This window comes from Antrostomus carolinensis, unplaced genomic scaffold, assembly GCF_000700745.2.
Source record: "Antrostomus carolinensis isolate BGI_N321 unplaced genomic scaffold, ASM70074v2 scaffold6324, whole genome shotgun sequence".
Taxonomy (NCBI): Eukaryota; Metazoa; Chordata; class Aves; order Caprimulgiformes; family Caprimulgidae; genus Antrostomus; species Antrostomus carolinensis.
In genome coordinates, this window is record NW_010311293.1 from 76,827 (window position 1) to 91,370 (window position 14,544).

The 14,544-nt window shown below is 42.1% G+C and overlaps 1 protein-coding gene across 1 annotated transcript; it reads left to right on the forward strand.

Moving 5' to 3' along the window:
• On the forward strand, positions 1-13,470 carry CRTAM (cytotoxic and regulatory T cell molecule). The gene is made up of 11 exons (XM_029084671.1): positions 1-49; positions 3,028-3,174; positions 5,231-5,383; positions 5,595-5,726; positions 8,763-8,930; positions 9,695-9,760; positions 10,869-10,940; positions 11,446-11,550; positions 11,957-12,103; positions 12,488-12,571; positions 13,340-13,470. Exons 1-11 carry the CDS (start codon positions 1-3, stop codon positions 13,468-13,470), a joined length of 1,254 nt encoding a protein of 417 aa, XP_028940504.1.
• Positions 13,471-14,544: the final 1,074 nt, after the last annotated feature.

Here is a 14,544-nt window from a genome sequence, read left to right on the forward strand (position 1 = left end):
ATGACTGTCACCAGGGTACTGCACATCGCGGCTCTGCTCCTGATGCAAGGTAAGCCACATGCATTCTCTTACACAACCTCCCCTTTGCAAGCATTCCAGCTTGGAGAACTTGATTTCCAGAGATCCAGCACACCATGCACAAGGCAGCTTTGCTGCTGGTGTTTTCTTGTTGACGGTGTCAATTTCCAAAGCATGCTGGTGCTGAATTCCAACTGACTCTTGAACCCAGTATCAATGAGACCAATTCACCTCCTAGCAGTGGGCAGCATGCTTGAGATGGCAAAGCGCTGGAAAATTGAAATATTATCTCTTAAATTTGGACAGCAGATCACTGCTTACTTCCCATGGCTTGGATATCTGTCTATGCCTTTGTTCATGTATTGTGTAAAAAGAGGCTAATATAAGGAGTCAGAGTAATTTAGAAAGCTCTGGAAAATACTTTGAAAATGAAAAGCACTTTAAATTATCAATATCCTTACTCCTACTAGAGGATGTAGCTTACATCTACTTTGCTAATCTCTTTTTCATACACAGGAGAGTGTGAGAGATTCATATTTGATCATGTCAAATAGAGATTTAAGTAAGGAAAGCAGCAAGACAGTGCCCTTTAGACTTACTCCAAATCAGCAGCTTCCACTCTGAGTGTACAGTCATCCCCCAGTATTGCCACAGACTCCTGCATGATGAATTTCTACCTGCTAACAACAACTTGCTGCTCTTGGCCATCAGAATTAATTCAGACACCCACTCACAAGTCGGCAGCCACAGGTCAAAAATAACTCATTAAACAGGATGTCTCTATGGGGTACAGTTTTAAAGATAACCCTGAAATGATGCATTGAGTGCATATCACCAAGTTCTCTGTGCACTTTCAGATGACCAAAATAATAACAACCAGAGGCATTAACCATTCTGCTCAATTGCATCCTACAATTTCTAGTAAGAAATTGTAAGAATTGTAAGAAATTTCTAGTAAGAAATTGTTGCCTTTTCTTGCCAAGAAGGTGGATATATCACCATACTTGATATCAGACTAATTTTTCCAGGTAGCTCTGGCACCTAGGATCCACATGGCACAAGAACCAGTCCTGTGGAGCTAGGACAGGATTATCTCCCATACCCCAGTGACTGTACTGTGGTGGGCTACAGTGGCTTGAAGACCACAGACACATCAAACTAACCCCTTTACAAGGAAGGAAATTTGACCTGTGAGTCACAGGCCGTATGAAGCCATGGTCTCATGGAAATTACATGTATGCTCTGTTCTAGGGGCTGCTTTTTTGTTTTGGAAAAGCAATCAATCAACACTCGCACCTTTTATTGTTTAGTCTTGCTGCTCTCGCTTCAAACGGTGTGACTTGAAAGACCCCACACTGATGTTAGCAACAGGAAACCATCACTACAAAAAAAACGTAGAAGGGCCTCGTGGAAAACTGCAGACAATGCCCTTTCTGCTGCTGTAAGAATATGCACCTCCTGACACAGAACTTCACAAGTGGAACCCATGCAAGGAGGTTTTCCTTTTCTACTGCTCCTCTGCAAACGAATCCCATATGGCACAAGCCCTGAGAAAGCAGCTGAGACACTAACCCTAGGAAATGGAGGTGGACTCAAGCAGAAATACAAGCCAAAGGCACTGATATGCCATATGTGATGGTAAATCAGTTATGGCCACTCCAAGTTCAACAGGTCTTTACTGGTGCACAGCAATTCAGTTGAACCCAGCCTGTGGCAGCACCATGCAGTAAGGATAGACAGTAGATCTGTACTGCATGCTTTCTCCTTAGCTAAAGCAGCATACATCATACTTTAAAATTTGGAAGTAAAAATATTGAGATATTATAAGGAAATCTCTTCTACGAGCTTACAGACTCCAAAGATTATATAGTGAAGAAAGATAAAAGATCTATGGTGTGTTTGCTATTTGTGAAGCCCCAAGCTACATCACTGACCATTTTTCCATCCCACCTCTGGCCCAGGAAACATTAGGTGTGCTCAACTGAAGGGTGAGGCATGGCAACACATCCCCATGGAGAAACTGTCTTACAAGGAGACAAATTCCTCCTCTGATTTTAGTGGTAAAAGATCCGGTCCAGCAAGAATGCCCTATGATAGCTTTATTTCTGGTATATTTTAAAATTATTTTAAGAAAATGAACAGCTTTCCTGAAGCCCAGAAAGATTCACTTCCCCAAATTGCAATGCTCATGTACACAGTAGGAACCTGCAGTAGACAGCTACCTGGAAAATAAAATCAAAACACACAAAACAGGAATGAAAAATAAAACCCTCTTACTGACTAATTGACATAACTCTGACCCAGGCACTGCTCTTAGTAATTTCTCCAGGGCATGCTTTTTTCTGGAGAAGGTAATTCATTGCAGGTCATCAAATATTTTCACAAAGTGTATTATATACCTTAGAATGTCTGGAGAGAAAAACACACTTTACTGCCGATCTGTAAAATGAATTGGGAGGAGAGTGAAATTTCATTTTAGTAACCTGTGCCAGGCCAGGTTTGTGGATCCCATCTTTGAAAGAAGTTTCAAAGCCAGCTCAAAGCAGCTGCAGCATTGCAATTTCAGAATTAAAAAAGCCTCATTTTTCAGAGGTGCTGATCATTCACTGCTCAGTTGCACACACTTACAAATCCAGTTCAACAGCTCCAGAATGGAACACAGAATAATGACAATGTTTGCAATAACATACAGGCAGAATGTGCACTAGATGGGTCTGCTATCAATTCTTCATTGACTCATGAGGAATAATGTTCAATGAATAAATCTGGTGGTACTAGCAGATGAAGATCACAAACCTGTGGTACAAGTTCTTACCCAGCGACTATGATGACCTATCTACTGACTGGGATTTATTTATATCAGTATAATCATATTTATAAGTTTCCTAATGTAGAAAAACCTTTACACCCTTGAAAAAAAGGAAAGCTGACATATTGCTCTGTGCGAAACATTGTCACTTTACTTCATGTCACATTTTAATACTTGTTCTTTCCACTCATCTCTGGCAGGGGATTTTCCAGGAGCTGGCAGTGAAACCATAACTCTAAAGGAAGGAGAGGACCTAATTCTCCGCTGCACCCTGAGCAGTGATATCAGTTCTCCCCTGCAGTGGTTAAACCCTCACGGGTTTAGCATTTTTCTTAACACCCAGCGAGGTAAGTGTGAAAACTGAATGCAGCACTTTCCACGTGGGGATGGAGGGTCACTCCGAAGTGGGCTTTCCTGGCTCCCACCCATGGCCGATCTGACTCACTTGCTACCCAACTGCTCAACAAGGTTTTACATTCAGCCCCTTTCTGGCAGGAAGCTGATGAAATGGAAACCCCCACAAGAGTGGTCTGGCACTAGAGCTTTTAGCAATGAACTGTAGTTACTAACAGCACCAAGAAATTAGCACAAAAACCCACTCTTGCCTTACAAGAGAGACAGGAGCGGATGTGCCTGAAAGCCCTGGCTACTCTTCTCATCAGGGAATTCAATGCAGTACATCCAGAGGCAATTTTTAGAAAACAAGCAGTGATTTCTAATATGTGCTGACAAAGCCAAAGTTACAATTACTGTGTTCCCTTCCACTCCCTACATCTCATGTCTCTCCATCCTTATCTCTCCTCCTGTTGGTCCAAATTCAACAGATCTGCAAAATGAGGACTGCCTTGGCCTTCCCCATTTGTACAGTATTTAGTCAGCATCCGTGCTTGTTAAAGCCTTGAGGCTTTCATGGTAATAATGACTGGGATTTATCCAGCTGACACTGGGTACCAAACTGCCATTGAAACTGTCCAGGAACTGAGGGTCCTCTTTGGTTGCTCTGGGAATCCCAGCCACCAGGTCTTGCCACTCACATCAAACCAGCCTACTAGTATTTCCCACAAGTATTGCCAGTATTCCTAAATGGAAAATGTCAAGAGTAACTGCTGCTGCTATTTACTCAGTTACAAGAGTAAGTGGGATGAGTGTTCATTACCAATTTTAAATGATTCACACACTTTATTAGGAACTGTTTCTTGTGCAATCCAGGATCTCAAGTTCAGTACTCTCAGTATAATGTGTATGAACCATTAGATTCAAATGGGATCCAAAAAAACTCTTTGCTGAGACACTGACAGCTAATTAATATAGCAAACAGGGCTATTGCAACCCACCCTGGGCTGCTTTGATATTCAGACTTCCAAAAACAACAGCAGGCTATGGCAGGGGTTCCTCTCCCCTGTTCAAGCCTATTAGTCCATTCATGCATCCCAAGACCTAGGAGGAAATCACCTCCCCATCAGTTATCTCCATTTTTGACATAGATGCTTGTTCTCAGTATCTTACACCGTAGAGGTAGGTGAAGAGTAGCAGAAGAATTCCTCATTTATGCCAGTTCTCTAAGGCCCTGGCTACAGCCATGAACATTCTCTTTCTATGCAAACAATTTTGGACTGAGACACTTTATTCTGCCCATATCCAGTTTTAAACACCTACATCTTTTAAAGGTTCTAGTCCTTTTGATGCTTAAAGTTTTGCTGAGTTGACACAGCAATTTAATAATGTTAGGGAAGTCCACCGGTATCTATAGGAGAAGACTCTTAAGTGAACAAAGCAGTATCTGTCATAAATCACCTGAGGATTCAAGTCATAGTTTCAACATCCCACAATTCTCCTTCAGCAAGATGCATGATATAACACCCACAAGGACTAGAGTTTGCCAAGCATTTGGATCCTTGACAAGTCAGACACACTGACTACCTTCCTTTGGCAATACAAGAGAAAACAGTCCTCATTCAGAGAGAAACCAAACTTCACGCTGCACACGGACATTTGCATTTTTTATTGTGAATCACGACTGTGAACCTCTGTCATGTTGCTTCTCCAATAAACCACACCTCAATGTTTGCTTATATTTATCCATCTAGACACCTAAAGAACCCAAATTGCTATAATACCTGAAACTATCACACACAAAAATAAGACCCCCTGAAAATAAAAGCAAGAAAAACCATATCATTTTCCCTGCTGGCAGCACCCCCCCCCCCGTTTTCAGTTTACTGGAAAACATTGCCCCTGTATTAGCACAGCACCAGCTAGGAATGCTTTGTGCTAGAACATAAACAGCTGATGACTTAACAAAACGCAATAAAGAAAACTATTCTAATTCATTACTGCTTTGATTATCTGTCTTCCTCTTATGTACCAACACACATAACATCCTGGGTTTTATTTTCCTTACAGCTTTAAGAGATCAGAGGTACAAACTTACCCATTATTCAAAGGATGAATTATCCATCCAACTGTCTAATGTAACAGTGCACGATGAAGGAGTATATAAATGCTTCTACTATGGTGTCCCGTTCAAAAGCAAGAACAAGACTGTTGAGGTATTAGGTAAGTTCCTTCACCTGCTTTGTTCCAGAGGAGCAGGACAACAAAGCCAGCTCCTCAAGACCAGACCCATATTTTTGCATGCAACTGCATGGTGCTTAACACAACATAAACCTGGTCTTAGCTCAGTCCCCCTGAATAATGCTATGTATGCCATTCATAAAACTGAGTAGAAAGATATACTATAACTGATTCTAAATCTTAACTGCTGCAGCTGCTCCTTCTAATCCAATACTGGAAGTATCCCAAGACACAGAAAGAAGCATTACACTGTCGTGCTATACCCAAGGATGTAAACCACAGGCCCAGATTACCTGGCTGTTGGACAACGGGATAGAGCTCCCTGGTAAGTGCTAAAGGGACAGAGATTGATTACTAAATTTCTTATTAGCCTTGGGCACATTTAAAAATATCAGAGGGTGAAGTACCTCCTGCAACTTATCAGCTGGGACTACCATGCATCCTCCACTCATTTAATACAACTTGGCCCTCATAGGGCAGGTTTAGAGAAAAGTCAGCACTAAATTCCGGTGTTTGTGCAAGGGAGAAGGCTCATCCACTTTGCTCACATTCAGTGCAGAAAAACAACACGTGGCACCAAAATCCCTTGAGAGTCTTGAATGAAATTCCACTGAAATAAAATGAAACCAAAACTCTGGAGGCACAATTTCTAAAGCTCCAGTATTAAGTCAGTTAACAAATCCATTATAACTATTTCCATGTTTTAACTAATAGTCATATTCCTCAGCTTTGCTGAGCAGCTCATACACAAACACCAGCAGCTGCTCTCTCTCTCTCTCATTAATCTGTTCAGACCCAGGCAGCTCACCAGCAGAAACAATAAGAGGGCTCAGGAAACAGAGCCCACACCACCCTGAGACATTCCCCCATCAAAGGTCTGTGCACGTCTGGGTGGACACACATGAGGAGGAGCAGAGCCACCACATTGCTCAATTTAACTTGTGTACTATATAAATAGCTGCTTTGAAGGCCATGTTCTAATAATAACTACCTCATCAGCTGTAACTGCAGCACAGTGGAGAGGGAATACACATTTCTATCAAAGTGTGAGGAAAATACCCATAGATGCAAATATATTTTCTTTCACATATTAACAAGCTGTTATTTGCATTTTGCATCATCAAGAAACATAGTCAAAGCTTAGCCTGTAATCTTCCTCCCCCTCTAAGATGGCGTTTTTAACCAAGGGCTCTAGAGAACAACAGAGAAGCATGCTGGCCTGAATACAGCTAGAAATCAAGACTGAAGAAAAAAATCCAGGCTGCTAAATACACAGGTATTGATGCAACTGCATAAAGCCCTATGCTTAAAGGAACTGCACTCAGGGAAAGCAGCAGAGCTGGTAAGGAGCCACATGAAAGGCAGGGCAGAGAGCTGGCTGCAGTTGTAGGGGAAAAGTGCTCTGGAGCAGTGCATGGGTCTTGGAAAAGCAGGTTCTGAAGTCCTGCATGTGTCTGGGAAGAGCTGAGCTGTGTGTGGCTTGGGGGAATACCAGCTGTGAAGTTATGAAGAGCTCCAAGAAGGAATATATCCCCTCAAGTTTCTCTATACATTTTTTCCCCCAGTGTTCTAAAAACAGTTCTCCTTCAACTTGAAACAACCTCAGTTCCGGCCTCATAAAGTGTATTATTTGTAGCATCACAACACACAACTCAGACACTAAACACCTCCCACAACCCATAAAGCCAACCACAAGTTTCTCCCCTTATTTTAACAAAAACTTATATTTACCTCCACCTCCTGCTTGCCTTTGTAGCAGTCAGCCTAGAGAGCAGACCACGCCAGGGAGAGCCCCCCAGGGCCCCCACCCACCCCACAGGCACCTGGGAACACAATTAATCACCTCAGGCTTGTGCTGGGGCTGCTTAGTTGGTTTCATCTGTGGCAGGAATATTTGTATGAAGAGGTGGTGATTTCACTGTGTGGCCTGCTTGTTGCAGAGACCAATTGAAATGTTTGAAAGGGGAAAAAAATGAATTCTGAATTCACTGTTTCTCAAACTTTCTGCGTGTGCCTTTCTGTTCTGTGAAGGCGACTGTCTTTGTGCAGTACTCCTTTCTCCCCCTTCCATTCTCAGCTTTAATCACTCACTGCAAATATTTATACTAATTAGAAAATAGCTAAAACATCTTAGTTACTGGCAGCACCTCAGTTCCACCAGGGCTCAGCAGGGGCAAACGGGCTCTAATTACTGAGCTGTTACTGATAAAGATTATTTCCTTCCTAGCAAAACCACTTTTAAATCATTTTGAGCTCTTACGTGACCCTGCTGGGGATGAAAAAGAGGATTGAGGAATACAGGTCTATGTGATACAGCAAGTTATCTGTACAGGCTAATTTGGAAACAAGGCATTTATTTCATTTAAGAACTAAGGGTAACAGATCAAGAGAAAGAGTTGGTTTGTTTCCAGAGAACCTCTATATTATAAACAGACAGTAGAAATTATTGTGCCACCATGGCCATTTAAGGTAAACATCTGAAAAATCCTCCCTCTTCAGCAGGGCTATTCAAACACATCTCTTTGTGTCACACGAAACACATCTTTATTTTTTCATATTGTATAAATGAGTAGAAGTCAGTACTACCTAGAGGACTGGGAACTACATCAGATAAGTTACATGGCTCTCTAATTCATTGTGGTGAGGCAACTAATCTTTGTGTTTAATTTCCCCCAGCTGCAAAAGGGGAAGAGTCAAACCTGCATTGTAGAGATGATGGAGGACTTGCACAGGATTTCATAGGGATATATAAATGTTTATTTATTACAAACGTAAATATTGCACATCCATATTTATTGTGCATATTTATCAACATGAACAAATATTGCACAATTTCTTTTAATGTTTGGAGTAACAAATCCACAGCCATTAGGATACAAATTCAATGCCCTGGGATATCACATAGCAGAATCAGAACTTTTCTAGGTCTCAGTCATGCTGCAAAACAGCAGGTCCTTGCCCTGAGGCTCCCCACTGTGGGCCATGCATGGCTGTGGCACACAGCAAAGCAATTTATTCTGTTCAGTGAGGTCCAAAAGTGCCAGTGGGCAGTTGGGCATTTCACTGTGGTACTGCAGGGTGCTGCAGGGGAATTTCCTCACGTGAGTCATGAAACCATGCAGAGGCTTTGGGTTGAGGGCAGGAGGTGCAGCGAGGTCTGCACTTAAACTGCTGAGGATGAAAACATGACCTTGCTGCCTTTGGGCTCTGGTGTAATCCATTTACACAATGAACCGCTTGTGCAGAGTAATCAGGTGCTGGTTTAGCACAGCAAAGTAATGCAGATTTCGCCTGGAAGGTTTTTCATTAAATTGCTCTTGACTAGAAAGCACTTAAATGTTTTCTTCCAATGGGTGTATAGGTGACACTAAGCACAAGTTAGAAGCTGATGGGAAGAAATGGACCACAACCAGCACGTTGACAGTCCTCGCCTATAGGCCCAATTCAACAGCCAGCTGCATCATTCGCCACCAAGCACTAAAAGAAAAGCTGATGTCATCTTTCCGGTTTGAGGACCTACCTAGGACAGGTACTGCAGGCTCCTTCAGCAGAGCCAATCCCATTATACCACTCTGAAGTGGTGAAAGTTACACAGATACATATGCAAAGCTGAAGCCCATAGTCTACTGCCCCATATGTGGAATCTATTTTTACATGAGAGGGCTACGTGGGACAAAAGAAGAACTCCAAACTAAGATTTCATGTCTTTTTCCTGCTTCTTAACTACCTTAAAATTCATTAAACTTTAAATCACAGCAGCCCAGGCAGGTCAGTTCCCCAATGCTGCTGTTAGAATTCGGGTGATGTTTGTTCTAAAGCTTTAAAGAGAACCCAAAGTTTATGTTCTCAAAAAGCTGTGAGCTTCCCATGTCCTCTGCGTTTTAGACACATCCACCTGGAGAACTAGCAGAGTGTAAATATTGTAAATTACACTGAAGCTGCTTGTCTAATAATTCTCAGAGTAGAGTTTGCCTTCTGCCTAGTTACTCATCTTTAAGATGGATCTAATTATTCTTACTTCATTCTTCCTTAGATTGCTTGATTCAACAAATGCTTATAAATGCTCTGAAATTTGTTGGGTTTTTTTCAGTAACAAAACCAAATCCTGCACCAGCTGTGCTAGAAGTGGATACACGTGTCTCTGGGAACAAGCAATCTACAGGTAGGCATTAACTGCTTGGCCTCTTTTTAATTAATGCACAGGTCAGATACACACAGCATCTACCACCAATTGCTATCAGCACTGAGGGATATTTTGCATAGCCTTCAGAACCACTTTGGTTTTTTCCCCAGTGACCACAGCAGTGCCAGATCTGAGCAGCAGCACAGCCTCTGCTCCAAGCTACTCAAATCATGCTGGTAAGGGTTTCACTTTCATTTTTTTCCTCATTTCATAGCATTAAATATATTCAGAGGACAGGGAAGCTGAAGGTGGGAGGGTAGGACTGTAAGTCTAACTACTGATCAGATAGAGCACCCAAACAGTCCAGACCATGGACTATACAGGGCAGGTTTTGTTTTTCAAGGATCAGTTCAATGGCAAAGTATGTCTTTCTGATTTTTGTCTTGTGTTTGCGGGGCGTTTCCTTTAGGATCCGAACAACCAGCAGTCCCTTCTGCAGCACCAGAGGATCCAGTTGTTATCAGTTCAGTGTCAACACCAACCCAGCAAAACCTCCAACCAGATGTCACAGCTACTTGTAAGTTTGATCTTAGTTACATGAATCTACCAAACCAGGACAGAAATGCTACCAAGAACAGTGTTACATTCCACGTTACAAATAAGCATGCAACATAAAACACAACGGTTCTTGGTTGTGCAGGGACAGATAGTTTTACAGCCATGAAAGCAGTTTTAAAGTCTCTCTTGTTAGATGCAGGAGAGCTTCAGCATTAGCAGCAGCAGCCAGACCAGCCTCTTTCACAGCACGGTGTGAGCTGGGATGGCTCTGGACAGTTGCACTAGGTGGCACTGTGCAATAACGGTTATCTGTGCACACAGCAGGCTGTGGGTTGCAGTTATTGAACTGAGTTATTTCCAGCAGAATTAAGAGCTCCAGGGCCCAAATCGGTTGGCCAAAACCCACCAAGGTGGGTGCACACGCCTGCTTAGTGTGACAGGCCCTGCAGTGAAAAATCAATTGTTTTAGAAATACATTAACTCTTTGTTTATATTTGTTTAAAAGTGCTACATCAGTGATTACAAACATCACAGAATGGCTACATCCCGATAAACAATTCATACATATGTTGATAAACATACATGGAGAGGGAGTCTGAATCTTTTAACAGGACTTTCACTAGGTGTGCTTACATACCCAATAAGGAAGGAAATCTCTTATGAATATAAAGGTTTGGTAGACACAGCATGCATTATCATTTTAGCTTTACAAATCAAGGTTAATTATACAAGGACATGTTGTCTGTGTGTGTAAGAAAGTCAGAGCTCTCCTCTCTGTTTGCACAGGGTCCAAAGCATCACCAGCTGCAGCAGGAAAGGAAGAATTGGCTGGTTCATCGAGTTACCATGTTCCCAATGGTACGACCTTACACCATCAGACATGGGTGGCAAAGGCAAAGGATGGAGATTCTCACACTGAGTGACTGCACCACTGTGAGCTATGAAGACAGTAAATGAGTAGTCAGGAATATGAATACCAAAAAAACCCCCCACCTGCTTTAAGGAAAAGGATACATGCTCATTCCTGGTTTTGCAAGCAAAAGAAGCAAACTCATGGACAGGGAAAGCCCCAAAATGTCCAAAGAATCAAAGCTCAGCTTTGTTTCAACTTGGCTGTAAATGGGAATCGCTGAGTTCAACAATGTGTAAGAGACTGAGGATTTTCTGTTCATAAAGCTTAGGTAGTCTTCAGATTAAAACCAAATACAACGTTAAGGAATTGAGCACAGAGCTTTATGTCAAGGGCTCCTGAAGTCCCTTTCTACTGCAATACCAGGTGCCCTGGACTTCAAAGCTGCTGAGAAAATATGCATTTCTGAAGCATCCCTTCAGAGAAACACTGTTCTCCTTTCCATTTCTCCAGGGACTCAAACAGCATTCAATGGCAATGTCACAGAAGAAGAACTTTCCAGGACAGAAGCCCCACTACCAAGTGAAAATGTAACTGTGATTTCCATCATCACCTTTGGTACGAACTCTTTAATGACAGCTTCCAAACATGCAACAAGCTTTCTTGCACCAAGCTGGTTCTCTCTGACCATGTACCCACCTCCAAACCTTTTGTCAGTACACTAGAGTAATGCTGGCTTGCAATCTTGGGGAGAGACCATAGAAACACAACCATTATTATAATCTAGATAAAAGATAATTTATACTGTTTGTTGTACCAGAGCATGAGTCCACTGATTTAAATTAGTTTTTCTTGTTTGTAGAAGAAGAAAAAATTTGACCTCACATCCTAAAATTAAGTCCAATGAGGTGACTTCTGCTCTTCCACCATGTTCCTCTAGCCTGGTCTATCATTGTTGTCTTAATTACCAGAGGCTCAGAGGAAGCTACTTAACAACACAAATATACACCTGTCTCTTTTACAGAGCAAGATGTGAAATCTGAAGGCATCAAAAAGAAAGTGAATAATCTCTTGCTGCCAGTCTTGGTGGCTGGTCTGATTTTTGTGCTGCTCATCATTGTCCTGCTTTTTATGAGGAAGCTGAAAAAAGCTCATGGAGTGTGGAAGAGAGGTGAGTGATGGCCCTGTCCAAGCAACTGCTGACACTGCTTTATTCAGAGGGGCTGGAGAACTGAGGAGCCTGTTAAGCAGAGACAAGACACGACTCCTGCAGCCAGTGATTAAATGTCCTTCTCCCATAGACAGTGACTGTGACTTGTTGCAAACAACTGTTAAAGAGTCTCTGTAACTGACAGCCTCGGCCCAAGCTTCAACTGATACAAGGTGCCACAAAAGCCAACAAAACTGTTGTCTTAAGCATGTCTTCTAGATGGCCAGGATGACTGAACCCCCATTTCATAACTAGTCTCTCAGGATGTTTATGCTCAAGGCAGACAGTGAGGAAGAGTCATGGAAAAATCTCTCATCATCTTAATTACATTTGTTTTCTTCACAGAAAATGATGTTTCAGAGCAGACACTGGAGAGTTATAAATCCAAATCTAATGAAGACAGTCCAGGCCATGAGAAGAACGGACATGGTAAAAAGCCTTAACCAACAAACTATTTCCTGTTTGAGCACTGCTACTGACCACAGCCAGAGCAGACTGCAGTCAATCTTACTGTACAGAGATATTTGCAAATTGCACATCTTAGACCTGAATATTCTAAACCCAAACCTTTCATACCTGGAGGTCCACCACAGATATTATAGTTTCAGCAAGAGTGATAAAGAACCATATAAAATTAATCATAGAATCATAGAATGGTTTGGATTGGAAGGGACCTTAAAGCTCATCCAGTTCCAACCCCCCTGCCAGCAGCAGGGACACCTTCCACTAGACCAGGTTGCTCAAAGCCTCATCCAGCCTGGCCACAAACACTTCCAGGGAGGAGCAGCCACAACTTCCTTGGGCAACCTGTTCCAGTGTCTGAAATCATTGCTTTTTATTTGATAGGTTTGACTGGATAATGACCATGCATTTACCTAGTTTCTAAACATAATTTACTGGAAGACTATTAAAAACAATATGCGTGGTATGTACCAGGAATGGCTCTTACCTGATTTCACTGCCAACAAAACATCATTTCTGCTCCACACTTGGACTTTTGTCTAAACAAAGGCAGCTTTTGGCAGGTATTGTGTAACCTGCATTAGATCACATCATGCATCTCAGATGCCCTAACAATGTCTATGAAAGAATGTCATATTTTATTGTTCTATAATGCTCTAACTAATACATATTTCAAAGCAGGTACACTCCTCCTCCTTTACAAAATCAGTAATAGATGTGTGTTTATCTTTTCAGTTGTCAGTCAGAAGTCCAACGTGCAATATCTTACAGAAGGATATGTGGAAACAACACAGAAAAATCCAAGAGACAAAAACAGTGCAGTAAGGGAGAAAATATTTGGATGTGGAAAGGAAACGGATGTATAGCAATGGCAAATCTATACGATGTGCAGAAACACCACTGTTGCCTGATATTTATGTTACAGCATTCAGATATCAATATGATTTCAAGGAGCAGAAGTACAAACATCTACCATCAATCCAAAAGCCAACTGGGACTGTTTTTCTTTAAACAGTGGGACAGGTAGATGGGACTGGTGTTCCTAGAAACCTATTAGCAAAGAACACACTGATTTACCTGTAATCCTCAGAGGATTTAGTTAACCACTGTCAGAAATAGAGCTCATTGATCTCATCTCAGGTCCTATCAGCAATTAGGGTCCTGGCAAGGGAACATGCAATTAGCACCGAGGACTGCAGTATATGAAAATATTCATGTAATGCTTTGGCCACCTCCTCTGCAAACATGGGACTGAGCAGGAAAACCTGGGAGCTGCAAACCAACTGGGACTTGTATTGTCTCATTCTGACCCCAAACCTGGGCATCCAGCTGTATTTAACTGAGCAGGAAAGCATCCTGATGTCCAAAGTGTTTTTAATAAAATAAAATAAAATAAAATAAAATAAAATAAAATAAATTGCTATGACTTCTGCCTCAGTTTCTCACCTGGACAATGATAACATCATGCTCTGCTTTGCAAGGCTGCATCAGCATCAGTCTGCAAGGAGCTCTGAAACCAAAACATTTGGGTGCTACAATTGTACAATCTCCCATATCACCCAAACTTACTCGGGATGTTCCCAGGGATGTGGAAGTCTTCAAACAAGGGTTGGCAAAGGTGAAGGGCATGGAGGATGCTACACATGGGACTCCCCAAACCCAGGGACAAAGTCACTTGCCTGCCAGCAGACAAGCTAGGAGAATTGCTGAGACTTTCCATCTGCAGAGCTCTGCCACGCCATCCCCGGGAACCTTTTCTGTTGCAGGAAGATGAAGCTGAATTCCTAAAATACAGAACATTCGCGTTACACCAGCAAGCTGTGGTTCGTTTTCTCATTAGCGATTGTTATTTCTCACCAGAAGTAAGGAAAATGCTGCAAACCGTTTCTGAATACCCAATTCAATATTCAATAAACGCCCGTGAAGTGACCGCCAGGAAT